The sequence below is a fragment of the Podarcis melisellensis genome (genome assembly GCF_964234715.1).
Source record: "Podarcis melisellensis genome assembly, chromosome: 7".
In the NCBI taxonomy this organism is placed as follows: domain Eukaryota; kingdom Metazoa; phylum Chordata; class Lepidosauria; order Squamata; family Lacertidae; genus Podarcis; species Podarcis melisellensis.
The window spans coordinates 10,498,419-10,513,191 of NC_138539.1; the positions used below are offsets into that span (position 1 = coordinate 10,498,419).

The 14,773-nt window shown below is 46.2% G+C and overlaps 1 protein-coding gene across 1 annotated transcript in view; it reads right to left on the bottom strand.

Moving 5' to 3' along the window:
- The window catches only part of TG (thyroglobulin), a 171,829-nt gene that overhangs the window by 91,480 nt on the left and 65,576 nt on the right, over window positions 1–14,773 (bottom strand). Inside the window, exons 27-32 of the mRNA XM_081919979.1 lie at window positions 13,783–13,920; window positions 12,653–12,829; window positions 11,439–11,550; window positions 9,801–9,880; window positions 8,984–9,127; window positions 4,617–4,670 (exon numbers count right to left, since the gene is read on the bottom strand). Of these exons, the coding sequence (XP_081776105.1) occupies window positions 4,617–4,670; window positions 8,984–9,127; window positions 9,801–9,880; window positions 11,439–11,550; window positions 12,653–12,829; window positions 13,783–13,920 (705 nt within the window). The remainder of the gene's footprint in view (window positions 1–4,616; window positions 4,671–8,983; window positions 9,128–9,800; window positions 9,881–11,438; window positions 11,551–12,652; window positions 12,830–13,782; window positions 13,921–14,773) is intronic.

The window sequence follows — 14,773 nt, forward strand, 5'->3', positions numbered from 1 at the left end:
ACCAACGAAGGATATGGCTTGGGGAGGGGGGGTGTAGCCTGAGGAGCATTTCAGGGGCCAGACAGAAAGGCTTGGAGGGCCACATTCAGTCCCACACAGTTGTATCGTTCACATTTCATATGGATCTAAAGAAAACTACCAGTCCCATTTAGCAGAAAACTCAAAACCAGATTCTGCTACCAGCGGAAGTGAGCGGCAATGCTTTATCTGAACTGAACTGTAATACCATGTCATGCTAAAGGTAGGGTATTGCATGTATGGGCACACAGAAAATTCAACAAAAGCTCCCTACAAATAGAACTGCTGCAAAATAATGGGAAGACAGTCTGAACTTTTCTCCCTAGCATACTAATGACTGCCGTATGACACTCACCTAAGCCAAACCAGTCGTGTTGTTCGAACCCTGATTCTTTAGCTCATGGTAACAGGAGAGAGCTTAACCCCAAGCCTTGGTTCAGAGTGTGGGAGCGAAAAGGACTGAAGAGAAGTGTCCCCAAGATCCCCTATAGTCACCTTCCTATTAACACCCCACTAAGCCATGGCGCTGTGGTCTAAACCACTGAGCCTAGGGCTTTCCGATTGGAAAGTCGGTGGTTCAAATCCCCGTGATGGGGTGAGCTCCCATTGCTTGGTCCCAGCTGCTGCCAACCTAGCAGTTCGAAACCACATCAAAGTGCAAGTGGATAAATAGGTACCGCTCCAGCGGGAAGGTAAATGGTGTTTCCATTCGCTGCTTTGGTTTCGCCAGCAGCGTCTTAGACATGCTGGCCCCATGACCCAGAAGCTGTCTGCGGACAAACGCCGGATCCCTCGGCCTATAGAGCGAGATGAGCGCCGCAACCCCAGAGTCATCTGCGACTGGACCTAATGGTCAGGGGTCCCTTTACCTTTACCTTTAATGCAGTGTGGCATCACTGCAAGACCATACACAGAAATTTACAACCACAGTGTCTTGGAGAGAGAGAGAAAGAAAAAAAAGCCTAAGGTAATTTGGAAGATTCAGAACAGATTTTAAAAAGTACTTCTTCGCACAACTCATTGTTAGACTACGGAACCCTCTGCCACAGGAGGAAGTGACGGCCACCAACTTAGATGGCTTTAAAAGGGGATTGGACAGTCTATCAATGGCCACTAGCTAAGGTGGCTCTGTTCTGCGTCCACGACTGGATGCAGCAATGCTTCGGAATACCAGTTGCTGGAAACCACAGGAAGATAGAGTGATCTTATGCTCAGATCCTGCTTGTATTACTGGTTTCGCACAGGCATCTGGTTGGCCGCAGTGAGAACAGGATGCTGGACTAAATGGGCCATTGGCCTGACCCAAAAGGCTCTTCCAAAGAAGGCTGATCACCGAAGAATTGATGCTTTTGAATTATGGTGCTGGAGGAGACTCTTGAGAGTCCCATGGACTGCAAGAAGATCAAATCTATCCATTCTGAAGGAAATCAGCTCTGAGTGCTCACTGGGAGGACAGATCATGAGAAGAGAAGACCCTGATGTTGGGAAAGATGGAGGGCACAAGGAGTAGGGGACGGCAGAGGACGAGATGGTTGGACAGTGTTCTCGAAGCTACCAGCATGAGTTTGACCAAACTGCGGGAGGCAGTGGAAGACAGGAGTGCCTGGCGTGCTCTGGTCCATGGGATCATGAAGTCGGACATGACTAAATGACTAAACAACAACATGACCTTAACTTTCTGGCATTGCTTTTTCCTCTGGGTGGGACAGGTCTCTCTACACTCCATCCTACCCAATGTCAATTGGTTAGTGCCTGACGTGACCACGACGAAGGGACTTTCTACAGCATCCCTGCAGGTGCCTCAACTCTACACAGCTTCCATGTCGCTGAGAAATTTCCCTATTCTACTCAAACCAGACTGTGCCAACCCGACCACATTTCAGTAGCTGCTTTCGTCGCATAATTGTAGCCTTCAGCGTCCAACGATGCCTGTAATTTTTATTGTTAAATTACAGGCATTCCGTGAAGATGGTTACTGCTTTCCATATGTTATTTGTGCTGGAATGCAGGAAGTGTATCAAGAGCACAGTCGGGTTGGGTCATGAGTTATATGGGACTTATGGTGCTGGAGGAGACTCTTGAGAGTCCCATGAAGAAGATCAAACCTGAAGGAAATCAGCCCTGAGTGCTCACTGGAAGGACAAATCCTGAAGCTGAGGCTCCAATACTTTGGCCACATCATGAGAAGAGAAGACTCCCTGGAAAAGACCCTGGTGCTGGGAAAGGTGGAGGGCACAAGGAGAAGGGGACGACAGAGGACGAGATGGTTGGACAGTGTTCTAGAAGCTACCAGCATGAGTTTGACTAAACTGTGGGAGGCAGTGGAAGACAGGAGTGCCTGGCATGCTATGGTCCATGGGCTCATGAAGAGTTGGACACGGCTAAATGACTAAACAACAACAACAAGTGTCTATCCAGGACTTCAGTGTGAAATCATCATTCCCACAATCCAGAAATGCCTGCGTTTCCCACTAACAAGTGCTTTCTGAATACTCCGAAAGGTACTTTTCCATGCTGCACAAAGGATTGTGCACTGTTCAAAATATGTGGGTTGTTTTATTTTTTTCTTATTTAGGAGAAATTCAAACCGAATTACATTTATTTCAAGAATGCGCCCTGCACACATGTTTTTGCCAGTCAGTCTAGGTGGAAAGGACAGAATACACCATGTGCTATTCCCCCGCACACCCACACCCACAAAACTCTTCTCGTATAATAACTATAATCTTGCCCCTGGGAGTACTACTTTTCTCTGCACACAAAGCTGTTATTTCATGGCACGGAGAAGGTATCAGATGTGAAATGGAAGCCTTCTGCATTCCTTGGGTGGTGCCTGTTGTGGCACAGGGCATCGGGCACAGGGGAAAGCGAGAGCACCAGATGTTTATCTCCATTTTAAAATAGGCTGCTTATTTATAGGGCAGAGCCTCCCTCTCCGAAATAGGTACTTACAAGCCCAGTTACGTCGCATACCCACGGCCTATTTGAGGTTATATACCTGAACAATCTCAGCTGAATTACTTCGGCGCACGCTTCAAAAGGGTTTCTAAAGTAGGGATAGCCCTCCAGATCCTGTCAGACTCCAGCTCCCATCAGACCCAGCCGAAGTGAGAGACGGTGAGAGACATGGCCAAAGTGAGAGACGGTGGGAGTTGTGGTCTGTTCATAACTGGAGCGCCACAAGTCCCCCCTCCGAGGTCTAAGGAAAGCTTCAGTCAAGTTCCCATAGAGCCCAAATTAGTGTGTCAGAGATGAGAGGTGGTCTATTCTGGCTTGAAAGTGAATTACCCCATAAAAACCATGGGGAAAAGCCCTCCTGGAGCAGACCAAAGCATACCCTCCAACATTTCTCCGATGAAAATAGGGACATCCCATTCTTTAATGGTAATTTTAGTATTTATACCCCACACATCCTATTGGGTTGCCCCAGGCACTCTGGGCAGCTTCCAATATACATAAAAACATTAAACATTTTTTTTTTAAAAAAAACCAACACTTCCCTAGACAGCCGTACCTCAGAAGTCAAACAGAATCCATTGCGGAAGTCCATTCGACTTCTGAAATGTTTGACTTCCAAAGCAGGGCTTCTGATTGGCTGCAGGAAGCTCCTGCAGCCAACCAGAAGCCATGGAAGCCCCCGCCGGACATTTGGCTTCCAAAAGAACATTCAAAAACTGGAACACTCACTCCCGGTTTTTGATCGTTTGGGAGCCGAAACGTACGAGTTCCAGGGTGTTCGAGAACCAAGGTATGATTGTACAGTATTGCCTTCAGACAGCTCAGGGGTTGGATAACTCCATACCCTCCAACATTTCTCCAGTGAAAATAGGGACATTCTAAGGGAAAGTGGGACATTCTGGGATCACATCAGAGACTGGGACAGCTTCTCTAAATCAGGGACATCCCGGGGAAACAGGGACACTTGGAGGGTCTGCCAAAGTCCCACCTAGTCTAGCCAGGCATCCTGTTCCCACGGTGGCTTGTGGGGAAGCCCTCTAGCAGAATTGGAGCATAAGATCTAGGGTTTCCAGCAACTGGCATTCAGATAGTATAGTACTTAGTCACATGACTAGCAACAGCTGAAGGCCTTGTCCTCCCCGAATTTGTCTACTTCCCCTTTAAAACTATCCAAGATGGCGACCATCACCACAACTTGTAAGCATGAATTCTGTAGTTTAACTATGGAACCACGTGTGAAGACCTATCTCCTTTTACCTGTCCTGAATCTGTCAACCATCAGGCTCACTGGGTTGTAGTATTATGGAAGAATGGACAAGAGTCTCTTCGACCACTTTTTCCACATGATACCTAATTTTAGCCATCTCTTATCATTCTTCCTCTTCACTCAGCTCATCTTTTTTCTTTCTTCCCTAAGCTAAAAAGCCCCAAACATTGTAAGCTTTCTTTATAAGGGAAACCCCTTGATCGTTTTGGCTGTCTGAAAAAGCTGTATTAAACGTCATGAAGACTGTGGGGAAAACCAGCATTCTTAGGTTCGGAACAAACAAAAAAATGGAGGGCCAGCAATATTGAAAAGAGGAAGAACTAAAGGTCAGAGATGCTTCATTATTTCTATGGTGTTCTTGTTTTCTCCTTACCATTTTCTTGACTTCTTGGTAGAACAACGGGTGGACAGACGGTGGGGACTTTAGCTGTTGGAGGAGGAAAGAAGCCATTAAACATTATAAATGTATTTATTTGCAAAAAATAATTATTATAATCTTGGAGCACTTAAATCAATGGGACGTGGCAAAGTCCTTCTGTCCGATTATTGGTTAAAAATAAAGTGAGCAGAGTGCCTTTCTATTGCTGCATCCACCAAAGACACGGTCACATCTGAGTGAGGCAAAGAGACCAAACCCTGATTAGTGGAAGCATACTGCAGGTGGCGCTGTGGTCTAAACCACTGAGCCTCTTGGGCTTGCCGATTGGAAGGTCAGCGGTTCGAATCTGCACGATGGAGTGAGCTCCCGTTGCTCTGTCCCAGATTCAGCCAATCTAGCAGTTCTAGAGCACACCAGTGCAAGTAGATAAATCAGTACCACTGTGGTGGGAAGGTAAACGGTGTTTCCGTGCGCTCTGGCTTCTGTCACGGTGTTCCATTGCACCAGAAGCGGTTTAGTCCTGCTGGCCACATGACCCGGAAAGCTGTCTGTGGGCAAACGCAGGCTCCCTCAGCCTGAAAAGCGAAATGAGCGCCACAACCCCATAGTCACCTTTGACTGAACTTAACCATCCAGGGGTCCCTTTACCTTTTTACCATAATGCGAGCAAAAGTCAATGGTATTTGGAAGAAGGAATTGATGCAGGAGCTGATTGGACAGGTCTTACTTACAGTAACTTTGTGCAGTAAAACCTATTCTATGAATATTTATGCTGCGGCCCAGTCCGTAGTGCACATGCTGGGCTGACATTATGTGCTCATTGTCAAATGCAGCCATATATTATGGCCTGCAAGGTGCTTCTCAACCCAGCTGACATACAGAAGGTTTATTCAGCCCCCTTGTGGGCTTTCTGCCATGTTCAGCTGGAAAGTTTGCATTCAGTGCTGTGCATGCAGGTCCTGCCACAGCTGACCTCAGCCTGCCAGTGGATTTAACCACAGAGCCTAGGACTTGCCGATCAGAAGGTCGGCAGTTCGAATCCCTGTGACGGGGTGAGCTCCCGTTGCTCGGTCCCTGCTCCTGCCAACCTAGCAGTTCGAAAGCACCTCAAAGTGCAAGTAGATAAATAGGTACCACTCCGGCGGGAAGGTAAATGGCATTTCTGTGCGCTGCTCTGGTTCGCCAGAAGTGGCTTAGTCATGCTGGCCACATGACCCGGAAGCTGTACACCAGCTCCCTCGGCCAATAAAGTGAGATGAGTGCCGCAACCCCAGAGTCTGTCACGACAGGACCTAATGGTCAGGGGTCCCTTTACCTTTACTTTATGTCTGGTACTGCTGCCTCTCACCCTCCTCTGTTTCCTTTGCATCATGCCTCATCACTAAAATATAGATTCTTCAGGCTACATATTGCACACGGTTTTCCCCAAAGAATTCCCGTAACAGTAGTTTGCTCCTCGCAGAGCTACAATTCCCAGCACCCTTAACAAATTACAGTTCCCGAGATTATTTGGGGTGCTTTAAATGCACAGTGTGGACATAACTGCAGTGGTTGTTGTTGTTTTTTTGCTAGCATTGTACTATAAAGAACCATACAGGGTGATAGCATAGGTATAAAATAAATACATAAAAATACAACATTTTCCATTTCTGTTTCTCCATTTCTTTGAGTAAACAAAAGCCAGGTTTGCTTGAAAGGAAATTTCAAGAAACTCCACCCACCCGTACAGGATGCCACTGTGGTCAGCTAGATATACAGAACAGAGTTTCGCTGCTCAATATAGTTTAAGGGTCAGCGAGAAGATGAATAAAATATAAACACTGTTTTAGGCTGAAATATGGGCGCCTACAGAAAAAGCCATCATCTGCGAGCTGGGTTCTAATTATCTGCCCCACTCTATAAAAAGGCCCAAAAGTTCAGTGGAGTTCAGCTACAAAAAAAAAAAACTTCTTTACATTCCAGATTGCCTACGCATTTGGGATATTAAGCTATACAAAGGGAAGCTTTGCTGTCTCTGCGTTAAACAAATAATCGCTTACACATGTGCCTCAGACAATATGAATGAAATCTTTTGATGCAGAAATGGGCAGGGCAGACCACACTCGAAAGCTGGGTGAGGTGGCACATGTCATTGAATTCCTGGTGTAATTAAATGGAAGCAATTTTCAGGTTGGGGTTTTTTGGGGGGAAGGGGTGTATTTGTGGACAAGTACATCAGCCTTCCCAAACTTAGTTCCTTCCATATGTTTTGAGCAACAACCTCAGCCAGCACAGTCAATGGACAGGGATGATGGAAGTTGTAGCCCTAAAAATTTGGAATGGCATCATGTTGGAGAAGGTTAATGTATGTTTATACACAAACACCTGGGAACCAAGCAGAGGGCCTTCTCGGTAGTGGCACCCGCCCTGTGGAACACCCTCCCACCAGATGTCAAAGAGAACAACAACTACCAGACTTTTAGAAGACATCTGAAGGCAGCCCTGTTTAGGGAAGCTTTTAATGTTTGACGCATTACTGTATTTTAATATTTTGTTGGAAGCCGCCCAGAGTGGCTGGGGAAGCCCAGCCAGATAGGCGGCATGTAAATAATAAATTATTATTAGTAAAGGGAGGTAAAGGGACCCCTGACCATTAGGTCCAGTCGTGACCGACTCTGGGGTTGCAGAGCTTATCTCGCTTTATTGGCCGAGCGAACCGGCGTACAGCTTCTGGGTCATGTGGCCAGCATGACTAATCCGCTTCTGGCGAACCAGAGCAGCACACGGAAATGCCGTTTACCTTCCCGCCGGAGTGGTACCTATTTATCTACTTGCACTTTGAAGTGCTTTCAAGCTGCTAGGTTGGCAGGAGCAGGGACCGAGCAACGGGAGCTCACCCCATTGCGGGGATTCGAACTGCCGGCCTTCTGATCGGCAAGTCCTAGGATCTGTGGTTTAACCCACATCATCATCATCATCATAACACTTGTTGCTAGCGTCCATCTGTTGTCTCGAGAGGCAATGAAGTGCACCTCCAGGGGTGAGCATGGAGGTCCTGGGCTGCCCAGACAACGACCCCCTCACAGCCTCGCCAATGTGGTCCAAAGGAAAGCAAAGCAATAAATTTCACACCAGCTTGGCTGCAGCAGTTGCCGGAAGGAGGCGTACGAGGTGCCAATCAACCACCAAAGGGACTCCACTCTGGATTTGTGTAGGGTTCACTCACTCCTTAGCCTTTTCTTCTCCCGAAGATGTCCCAGAAGGCAAAGGAGGTTTAGCATTAGAGTTTTCCTCCTCCTTCCTGGGCTGCCTTCCCAAATTGACAAGCCCCATCTGCCTCTCACTCCCCTTTACAGCATTTGCAGAAATTGCCTTCTTGACTGTTGGACCCACTATTGGTCTTGTCCTCTCAATTCGCCAGAGCTTGTCTTTGCATGCAGCGGAAGTCCCTAACTCGCCAAAAGGTTTTAGCTACCCTCACCTGGTTTAGCCAGCCAAAGCCGTTTTCCAGGGTGTGGCTGCTGGCGCATGCTGACAGCTTCTAGGAGCCACAGGTGAGTGCAGGGTAGGGACCAAAGGGGGGCAAACTACCCCAGAAGTAGCATTACACCCCACCCCTAACGCGGCTTATACCCCACTACATAATATTACAGTCAAACCTTGGATCCCGAACACCTCCGTTTTGGAATGTTTAGGCTCCCAAATGCTGAAAACCCAGAAATGCCATATTTTTCGCTCCATAAGATGCACCTGGCCATAAGACGCATCTAGTTTTTAGAGGAGGAAAGGGGGAAAGCCCCATTTTGGGGGTTATCAGCTCACAGTTGTGCAGCTTATTTTGCAAAGGGGGAAAGCCCCCTTTTTTGAGGATCAGCTCAAAGTTGTTGAGTTTCTCTGCAAAGGGGAAAAATCCTGATTTTATGGGGTTCAACTCACAGTTCTGCAGCTTCTTTAGGAAAGGAAAGGGAGCACTTTCTACAGTTTCCAGACAGATAATCTAGGCACATGTCGCTGGGGAAACAAACAGCCTCCATCTGCAGAACATTCAGAAATGGAGGCCTGGGCAAGGGGCTGGGGCCAGAAAGGGAACCAGCGATTGATCACACATTTGCTCCATAAGACGCACAAACATTTCCCCTTACTTTTTAGGAGGAAAAAAGTGCATCTTGTGGAGCAAAAAATACGGTAAATGCTCCAGTTTTCGAACGTTTTTCGGAAGCCGAACATCCGACGCAGCTTCCGCTAAATGCAGGAAGCTCCTGCAACCAATGTTTGGTTGTCAAACATTTCAGAAGCCAAACGGGCCTCCGGAACAGATTACGTTTGACAACCAAGGTTTGACTGTATATATAAAATATTACAGTGTTCACGTTGCGACTCACCTGTTCTTTGATACCAGCCAAAGGGATGGACCCTGGTTTCTGTTTCTGCAGATATGCAATCTGAAAGCTGCCAGTCGCTTCTTAATTCCTCACTGCATGTTTGGATTCCCAAACTGTTCAGAACCAAGCACAAGACCTTGCCTCCTGCAAGGGGAAGGAAATGCATTAATGCTGGTCCCCTTTTCTACAGATGGGTGGAATTCAATGTTGCATTCTTATGATTGTTCTGACAGTGCAAACATTTCTGCATACCAATGGAACAATCTCCTATCCCCTCCCACCACTTGCTGCTCTGGGGGGTTGTCCTGACTTGAGGGTGCACGGAGGCACAGGAAGGGACAGGGGAAAGCTCCATTGTGCTAAAAGGACTCATTGTGCTGGCTCCTGCTGTTTCGGGAGGAGGTCCAGAAATCAAGTTCAGAAAAAATAATGGGCGAACATTTGTGAAATATTGACTATTTCAAAGGGGTGTTTTATTAGCGTTTTTCAAATTTACTGCCTCTCTCTGTGTCTTTCAGATGTGGGAGGTCACACATGTAAATAAATCTGCATTACACAGCACTTCTGGCAGAAAAGCATCTGGCTCTGATTGGCTGAGCTGGTGTGGCAGGCTCAGAAGGTTTTGTCACTCAGGGAAGAAAGCAGTTTGCAGCTCAGCTTCTGTGAGGGAAGGGATAGTTGTCAGTTTGGTGGGGAATCCCACACAAGATGGCCAGATCATCTTTTATTTTCCCTGTGAAATAAGATAACACACCACTTATAGGTTTGCAGGGAAACACACACAAACACACACGTGCGCGCGCGCACACACACACACCTGTTCCTTGGGAAGCATTTAAAAGTCCAAACCCCAAGCAACAAGGATCAGCGTCGCAGAGATGCTCACAGTCGAAAAACCTGCAGGAAAGACAGAAAGTATTTGAAACACAAAAACTGAGATCATTTCACAACTAAGTTGTGAGCCATGGTTCACTTCTGTACTTGACTAACAGCATGATCCAATGTATATTTACTGTGTCCAGTGGGCCTTACTCTAAGGAAAGGAGGCATAGGATGCCTAAGGGGTGACAGGATGTCACTTTGAGCTGAGCGATGAAAACTGAACTGCAGCTGGACTGTTGGTGGGGACAAACAATCTCCAGCACATCATTCCAGTGCTCAGAAGTCTGCATTGGCTGTATAATGGTTAGTGTGTTGGACTAGGACCTGGGAGACCAGAGTTCGAATCCCCACTCAGCCATGAACCTCATTGGGTGACCTTAATCTCTCAGCCTAATTTACTTCACAGGGTTGTTGTGAGGAGATCGATAGATAGATGATAGATGATAGATAGATGATAGATAGATGATAGATAGATAGATGATAGATAGATAGATGATGATAGATAGATAGATAGATAGATAGATGATAGATGGATGGATAGATAGATAGATGATAGATAGATAGATGATAGATAGATAGATAGAAAGATAGATGATAGATGATAGATAGATAGATAGATAGATAGATAGATAGATAGATAGATAGATAGATGATAGATAATAGATAGATAGATGATAGATAGATAGATGATAGATGATAGATGATAGATGATAGATGATAGATGATAGATAGATGATAGATAGATAAGGACCTGAATAATGTGTCAGGATATATAGTAATTTGGCTTGTGAGCCACTGTATAAAATGAACCTCTGTGTTTCTTTGCTCGCTATAATGAAGAATCTAAAACCAACTACGACATTCCCATCTTTTGTCCAAAGTGGATGGAATTTACAGGCAGAGGAACCCAAACTTTTTGTGGGGGAAGCAAAATGGATTCCATCATCCCGTAGAGAGTGTGGGTTGTCTCTTGCTCAGGGGAGCAGAAATTATTTTGCTCTTTCCTGCCTTAAAATAAATAAGAGGTGGCTGAGAGGTGTAAATTTTTGCATGCACTTTAAAAAAAAACTTTGCTTGCAATGCAACACTCCCTAGAACACTGCTAGGGGAGTTCTGAAGAGATAGGATAGATAGATAGATAGATAGATAGATAGATAGATAGATAGATAGATAGATAGATAGATAGATGATAGATAGATAGATGATAGATAGATAGATAGATAGATAGATAGATAGATAGATAGATATAGATTTTCACAGATTTATGCAAAAACAGGATGGAAGAAACTTATGAATAAGCACATGTAAAACTGACATGGAGTGGGAACAGAGTAATCCCATCTGTGGTCTAGAAGATGGGGTTAATTTAAGCAGGAAGGAGGTAGGTCTACTGCAACACACACAGAAGTGGCTTGGTGCATGCAGGAGATACTCCGTCTGGTCCTGGTAAGGGGCTCTGAGGCCTGTCTAGTCCTCTGATTTTAGTCTCCTGCCTATACAGGACAAATCTTAAATTGCTCAGATGAAGTTGCAAAGAGCCTTGCATTCCAAAGCAAAGATGAAACATTCATACCCGTTTGATACAGTTTTTCCAGACACATCCATCTTGTTGCTCACAGAGATTCCTGATACTCTATGGAATGGTAGGCGGGTGTAAAAGTTCTTTATGGCGCCTTCCAGAGAGACTGCAAAACAAACAACAACATTCACAATTTTAAAAATATTGCAAGCTCCTAGTTTGAAGCTTGCTCCAGTTCCCACTGGTCTCTTTGAGCAGGTACTTGCACTGTGCTACAGGGGCTGGAGCCTTTGTAGGGGTTGTGTCCCACCCACAGCTAGGGGGACACGAACAGGCCTGAGCCATGTTGTCACCACTGATTTTCCACAACAGGAAAGCTTTCGCTTTAGGCTAGGACTTCCCTGGGCAGCAAAAGCCTTTTCTGGCTTCGGCGTGTTCTGTGACAGGAGCAAACCAGCAATAAATCACACCGAGCAAGTTGGAGTTAACTCTTTAATAGCAAAACAGGATCTTCACAGGAATGGCAGGCCTAATGAGCACAGTAACTCATCTCTGGTAGGTCTTGCCCCTATGAAGCAACTGGCGTGTGACTAGAAGTCCCTGCCTCCCCACAACTGTCCATGTCTCCTCCTCTCCAGAGTTTTTCCCCCCAAGAAACCGGAGACTGCATCCGTGTGTCTGTCTTTGCTCCACTTTATGCCTTGCCTGTCCTGGGAGACGAGGGTGAAGCTTGTTGTGGCAGGAGGGGGAGACACCCTTGCCTCTTCATCAGCCGGATTCATCTCTGCCTCTTGGCCCCCCTCCTCCCCTGCTTCAGCTGCTGCCTCTGATTCTGAACTTCTGTCTGCCACAGAATCTCCCAGCTCACTAAGCCCTGTTACCGCTTCAGCTTCCAACATCTTTTCCCAGCGTTCTCCCTCTAACCACTCATTGTCATCCCACCACCAATCCCCGGGCCCTGAGCCTTCTTCCCTTGGGGGTACTCCAGCTGGTACCTCCCACCATTCTTCTGTGTCCAACCACTCCATGATATTCTTATGCTTAGCTTTTCTTCCTGGCTCTGACCCTTGGCCCTGACCTCCTAGGCTCCTGCTTCCAGCTCAGCAGTTGCCTACAGCTTCACCCTCAGATCTTTTCCTAGATTCAATTCCTTACTATTGTGGGATTCGTTCCTCCGCTGCAATAACTTTTTTTGAAAGGTAAGGCGCCGATTCACTCACACAGAGGGTACGGCGTGAATGTGAGAGAGACACCTGCTTTTAACTCACCTGTCTTCTGATACAAAAGGTGCGGCTTCCGAGGCAACACGATGTTGCAGTTCTCAGGGACGTTGTTAATGAAATTGTCACAAAATTGGGCTGCTGGATAGAGGGTGCAGGAGAAGTATGTTCCAGTTGTGTCGTTGCGCATATCAACCAGCTGGCAGAACTCATCTTCTACACAACCTAGAAGAGATAAGGACCCCTCAGTAGGTTGTACTGAGAGCAGAGCCACTGAAAGAAATGGACCCAAGTTAGTCATGTCCATTAATTTCAATGGGTCTGCTCTGAGTATGGCTAAAATGGGACACAGCTCTTGGACATCCTATGCTCCACTTTTGCTACAACTCCCATATTCCTCGTCCCACTGAGTCTTACTATCTCATAATGTAGAGGTCCCAAATTCTCAGTAGGTTCCCTTCCCCAAATTCAATCTCTTGCTGCTTTTCCTTCTCCCATACCCAACCAGGGAGAGAAAACATCTTCTTCTCTCTTTTTGGGCCAAAAGAAAGCACCTCTCAAAATTTCCACAATGGCTATTTTCTACCTCCACTCCTGGAAGCAGTATTGCCAGGAATCATAAAATTATTAATTATAATTTATTACTTATACTCCACCCATCTGGCCAGGCCTCTCCAGCCACAGGATATTAAAAACACAATAAAACTTCAAACATTAAAAACTTCCCTAAAGAGGGCTGCCTTCAGATGTCTTCTAAAAGTTAGATAGTTGTTTATTTCCTTGACATCTGCTGGGAGGGCGTTCCACAGGGCAGGTGCCACTACCGAGAAGGCCCTCTGCCTGGTTCCCTGTAACCTTACTTCTCACAGTGAGGGAACTGCCAGAAGGCCATCGGCGCTGGACATCACTGTCACAGGTGGAGAAAAGCTCTGCTGCACTCGGGTTACGATTGAGGGCTTCCTGCAGGCATCTAGACAGCTACTGTGAGAACAGCAGGCTGGACAAGGTAGGCCATTGTCCTGATCCATCAGGGCTTTTATGTTCTTAAGAAGCAAAGGAGCAGCAGCTGGCAACAGCAGCAGTTGAATGGTGCATTGCCCAAGAGCTCCCCAAAACATGGAACCAACACTGAATACGTCGTTTGCAAATGACTAGCCCCATGATCTAAGATTTCTTACGTGCAAGACACCAGTGAAGAGCCTGCTCTGCTGAATATCTGGGCTTGAAGAGCCAGTACTCTTGGGACGGTAGGGAACGATTGTGGTCGACCAGGATTTGGCTGCTCTCCATCAGAGAAAAGCGTTCCCTTGCAGAAGCTAATGAGCCCAAAGAGAAAAAGCAGAAGAGATGCTTTAATGCAGCTGGCCAGGGCTGATGGAAGTTGCATTTCAAAACACCTGCAGTCCACCATATTAGTGGAAGCTGCTTTTAATCCAAGTACTAACCCGGCCTGATCCTGCTTAGCTTCCGAGATCAGACAGGATTGGACATGTCCAGGGTAGTATGGCAGTAGATAGGTGCTTTTATATACAGTATATAGATATACACAGTGCTTTTTTCTGGGGGCACACAGGGGGGCGCATACCCCTAAACATTTTGTGAATCTTTATACTTTTGTCCATTTACTGTATTTATTTTTCCCAATTTGAAGTATAAAATGGTGGTTTTCTTGAGTCAAAGTGAGAGTACCCCTAAAAAAATTTTTAGAGGGGGGAAGCAGTGGCTATATATAGATAGATATATCTGTACCCCATATTTCCATATTCTGTCCTCAAAGCAGCTAACAAGAATAAGTTGCAGGAATTATAATAGAACCACGCGTCTCAAAATTTCAGGAAAAGGAATTAAAAAGTATCCTGATAAAACTTTAAGACAGTAAAACAATAGACCAAGTCAGAGAAATAATCAGCCTTGCAGACCCAATGCCTCTTGGAACAGGAAATTCTTCCCCCAGGGAGTTCTAGAATATTGACAACCTTGAGTATAACTGGACTAAACACTGAGAAAAATGGTTAAAAAGCAGTTGCAGTGAGAACTGTGGAAGAGGCCTCCATGGCAATACAGTGGTGCCCTGCAAGACGAATGCCTCGCAAGACGAAAAACCCGCAAGACGAAAGGGTTTTTCGGTTTTTGCGTCGCTTCGCTAGACGATTTCCCCTATGGGCTTGC